Raw genomic sequence first — 3,398 nt, forward strand, 5'->3', positions numbered from 1 at the left:
TCGAGCTCAGGCTGGATCGCGTTGCGGACAATCGCGCGAAGAGGGCGGCTTGCTGCTGCTTCTGTTCGGCAGCGCCATTCTGCTGCTGTTTTGCGACGTGCCCGATGTTGTTGCTGATGCTGGGCGTGCTTCGAGCGCCTCGATCCTCTCTTGCAGCGTGGCGATGTGAGTGCTGTTGGCGGCGACCTGACTGTAGGGGTTCTCGTGGACGTAACGCTGGAGTCGCAGTGTGCGCGACTGAACGAGTCTAATCATGTGGGACATGGGACGCAGCTCGGCAGCCAGGAGGAAGATGGACAGGTTGTAGTTGGAGACGAGGCCCTCGGACGGTCGACTGAGCTGCGCCCGAATGGTGTGAAGGAGGTAGGCTCCTAGTATGGGGAAGAAGAAGCACGAAGCCAAGGCGAGGACCTCGTGCAGATACAGCTCGGCGAGAGCATCCGATGTCGCGTCTGTCGATGTTCGTCGTTTGGCATCAGGCTTGGTTTCGGCGGAAGACGCGTCCGCGGGCTCGGTTTCGCTTGTGGGGTCGGGATCGCTCTCGTCGTCGACCGCGAGGGATGAACTCAGCTCCTCATGGAGACGTACTTCTTGCGCGGAATGGTACCAGCTCCTGGTGAAAGGGTCAGCTCACGTTGTAGTATCTTTCAAGCGATCATGTCGTGCCCAAGGGGGAAGGGTGTAGACTCACCACGGCTGCGTCACGGACCAGTGTAGGAAGACGGCAGACAAGCCCAGCAGCATGACGTCCGTCACGATGGCACTGCCATTCTGGAAGAGGATGCCTCCGACAGCGGGCAGCAGGGCAAAGGCGATGGGCAAGTGCGTCCACTTGGAACCGTCTTCGGCCGAGGGCTGGTGGCCGAGGGGTTTTGGGTTGAAGAGATCGCCGGCGTCGCCCAGGCTGTAGTCGGAGAGGGTCGAGTCTCTCCTGCGGGGGACGTCATAGGGGCCCGAGGCGGTGGCGGCGGCCGACGTGAAGGAGGATCGTGGGCGGCGGTAGGACTCGTCGATGGTGTTCGCGCGACGGATGGCGTGGCCATTGGGCGGCGGCGGCGGCGGCGACTTTGACCGTCGTCGTGTTCGTCATGTTGGGAAGAGTCGTCGGCGGTGGCCGCGCGCGCGGGGGACTGTCGTCGGACATGATTTGGTGATGGCGGGTCACGTTTGTCGCGTGCACATTGGCCGCATCAGCTTCGAAGACGAGAGGACGAGGCCGGCGGAAGGGTTGCCTGGCTGGGAGAGCCGTGGCAGGTGTAGGGGTGGGTACATCTGACAATAGCAGGGTGATGATGATGGGCAGGAAGTCAGAGTCGCTGGCGCCGAGCGGGGGCGGAATGTCGCTGTCTCAGTAGTCCGTTGTGTGTGTGTGTGTGTGTGTGTGCGTGTGCGTGTGTTGTACCAGATTGGAAAAAGAAGGACTGTGGCAAGTGATGGAGCGTGATGAGCCTGTCATGATGCGTAGCATGGGCTGCCAACTCAGCTGGAGGTAGTTAGCCAGCCAGCTAGCTACCTAGGTAGATAGGTAGCTTCAGCTTGGGGCCGGCCCCTCATTGATGGACGGAACTGGAGCTGACGTCGTGCCTTTTTGCCCAGGGTGACAGCCATGTTTTGCGCAGCTGGACGAACCCAATGGTCTACAGCAGAGGACGGTGCAACATTGAGGCCATAGGTCTTCTGTGCTGAGCTCGAGATAGAGTTGTGTTGGCTTTGCCTATACCTAGGTGCCTTCTTGACCCTTGGGTCGATGCGATGCAGGAGCCTCCTTACCTGGTCTGGTAGCTAAGGTACATACCCTAGGTCCTGTATAAAGGTGACGACGAGTGGAGGATCACGTCACCTCCCCGTCCCCGCGGGGAAAGATCAGATGGCCGGCTCCTGGGTCGCTTCCTCCGCTCTCCTCGACGCAAGGTGGAGGGGAGTATAGGGCCTGCTTACCGCTGATTAATCCTCGGCCCCACGAGGCAGGTTGGCGGGCAGGTAAAACCATGGCACCTGCATCAGTGTATCGAGCGAGCCACGCCACGCCACTCAACACAAACCATGGCCGTCTGGCATGTTGTGGCACGTCTGTCGATCAGATCACTGTGGTGGGAGGCCCCCAGAGGTGGTCCACCGCAATCAACTGCAACGCACTCTCTTTTCGTCCAAGACGCGCGCATCAGAATAATGCCTGCCTGGGTTGAGACGCTAGTGAAAGGCTGAACTGTGGCCGCGAATGGACTTCTGGAGATGGCTTCAAGGGACAAGGGCTGCAGGCCACAGAATGCATGGTTCCCCGGGTTGCATCTCATCCATGACGACCAACCCTTTTGTTATGCATCGAATCCTGACGTTGCAATGGCAATGCTCATGCTATTCTTTCGGCTGTAGCCTGACATCGTGTGTAGCTTGACACGATAACGAGCACAGCGCGTCCTATCGACCGGCAGATCCGGAGACCAGACGACGAGCAGGGCTCGCGCGCGTTGTCAAGCCCTCGAAATTCCTCCAATTCCAACTTTTATGCGGCTTTGAGCGCACAGACGGTTGGTGCGCATGTAGCCTGCTCCCCCCGGCTCCGCCCGCCACGACAATGAAGCCTAGAGGTACCTAGCGACGGGAAGGTGAGATTCGGGCGCGTCGACATGAGCGGCCCTCGCGCGGAAGAGATTTCTGGACACTACTCGATGGGACTTCTTCTTTCGACCGACCCGGGCCAGCGACTTGCCGGGTGCCTCGAGAGTGCCTCGAGACCAGGATGCAGCTCTGTATGCTACAGTCTACTGCGTTCGGTTTGGTTCGGCTTCCGTCCCAACTCCAAGGCCGATTGAGCCCTACCAGATTTGCCGATCTGATGATACAGCAACCCCCTGACTAGCACCGACCTACCTGCATACCCATGATGAGAAGGGGGTCACTGGAAATCCCAAAAGGGATTGTTCGTTCATGGGCAATTTCGGCCCAAAAGGGCCTGGGTGACACGTCTGCCACGTTCCTTGACACTCGGTACTGCGCTCTCCAGGATCGCCCCGTTTGCCGCCACGAGCGACGGCAGTTTCGTAGTCGCGCAGTCGTGCGTTCTCGTCCATGGACGGTGGCGAACCACGGAAGCCGTCGATATATGGACTTGGGCTCCCGACTGGTTGGCGCAGGGCGTCCACTCAACGATGGCGTGCCTCTCTTGATTGCTTTTCCCTTTCCCCACAACGACGACTCATCGCGCTCTTCCTGCGGGCAACCATCCATTGCGTGAGCCTGTAACAAGCTCGCGCGCGCTCAGACACGTATGTCTGCCCTTGCAGTGCCTCATCCATAGTGCCGCCAGCCTGCCCAAAAAAAGACTGTCAAGACTGCCAGACGAACCACACACACACACACACACACACCAGATCGGCCAGACCGTTACAGCGCTGGCC

The 3,398-nt window shown here is 59.5% G+C and overlaps 1 protein-coding gene across 1 annotated transcript in view; it reads right to left on the reverse strand.

Moving 5' to 3' along the window:
- The window catches only part of VDBG_08675 (conserved hypothetical protein), a gene marked incomplete at both ends in the record, with an annotated part of 3,017 nt that extends 1,409 nt beyond the window's left edge, over positions 1-1,608 (reverse strand). The window contains 4 exons of the mRNA XM_003000833.1: positions 98-613; positions 692-1,065; positions 1,181-1,343; positions 1,514-1,608. Coding sequence (XP_003000879.1) covers positions 98-613; positions 692-1,065; positions 1,181-1,343; positions 1,514-1,608 — 1,148 coding nt within the window. The remainder of the gene's footprint in view (positions 1-97; positions 614-691; positions 1,066-1,180; positions 1,344-1,513) is intronic.
- Positions 1,609-3,398: the final 1,790 nt, after the last annotated feature.

This window comes from Verticillium alfalfae, genomic scaffold (genome assembly GCF_000150825.1).
Source record: "Verticillium alfalfae VaMs.102 supercont1.13 genomic scaffold, whole genome shotgun sequence".
In the NCBI taxonomy this organism is placed as follows: domain Eukaryota; kingdom Fungi; phylum Ascomycota; class Sordariomycetes; order Glomerellales; family Plectosphaerellaceae; genus Verticillium; species Verticillium alfalfae.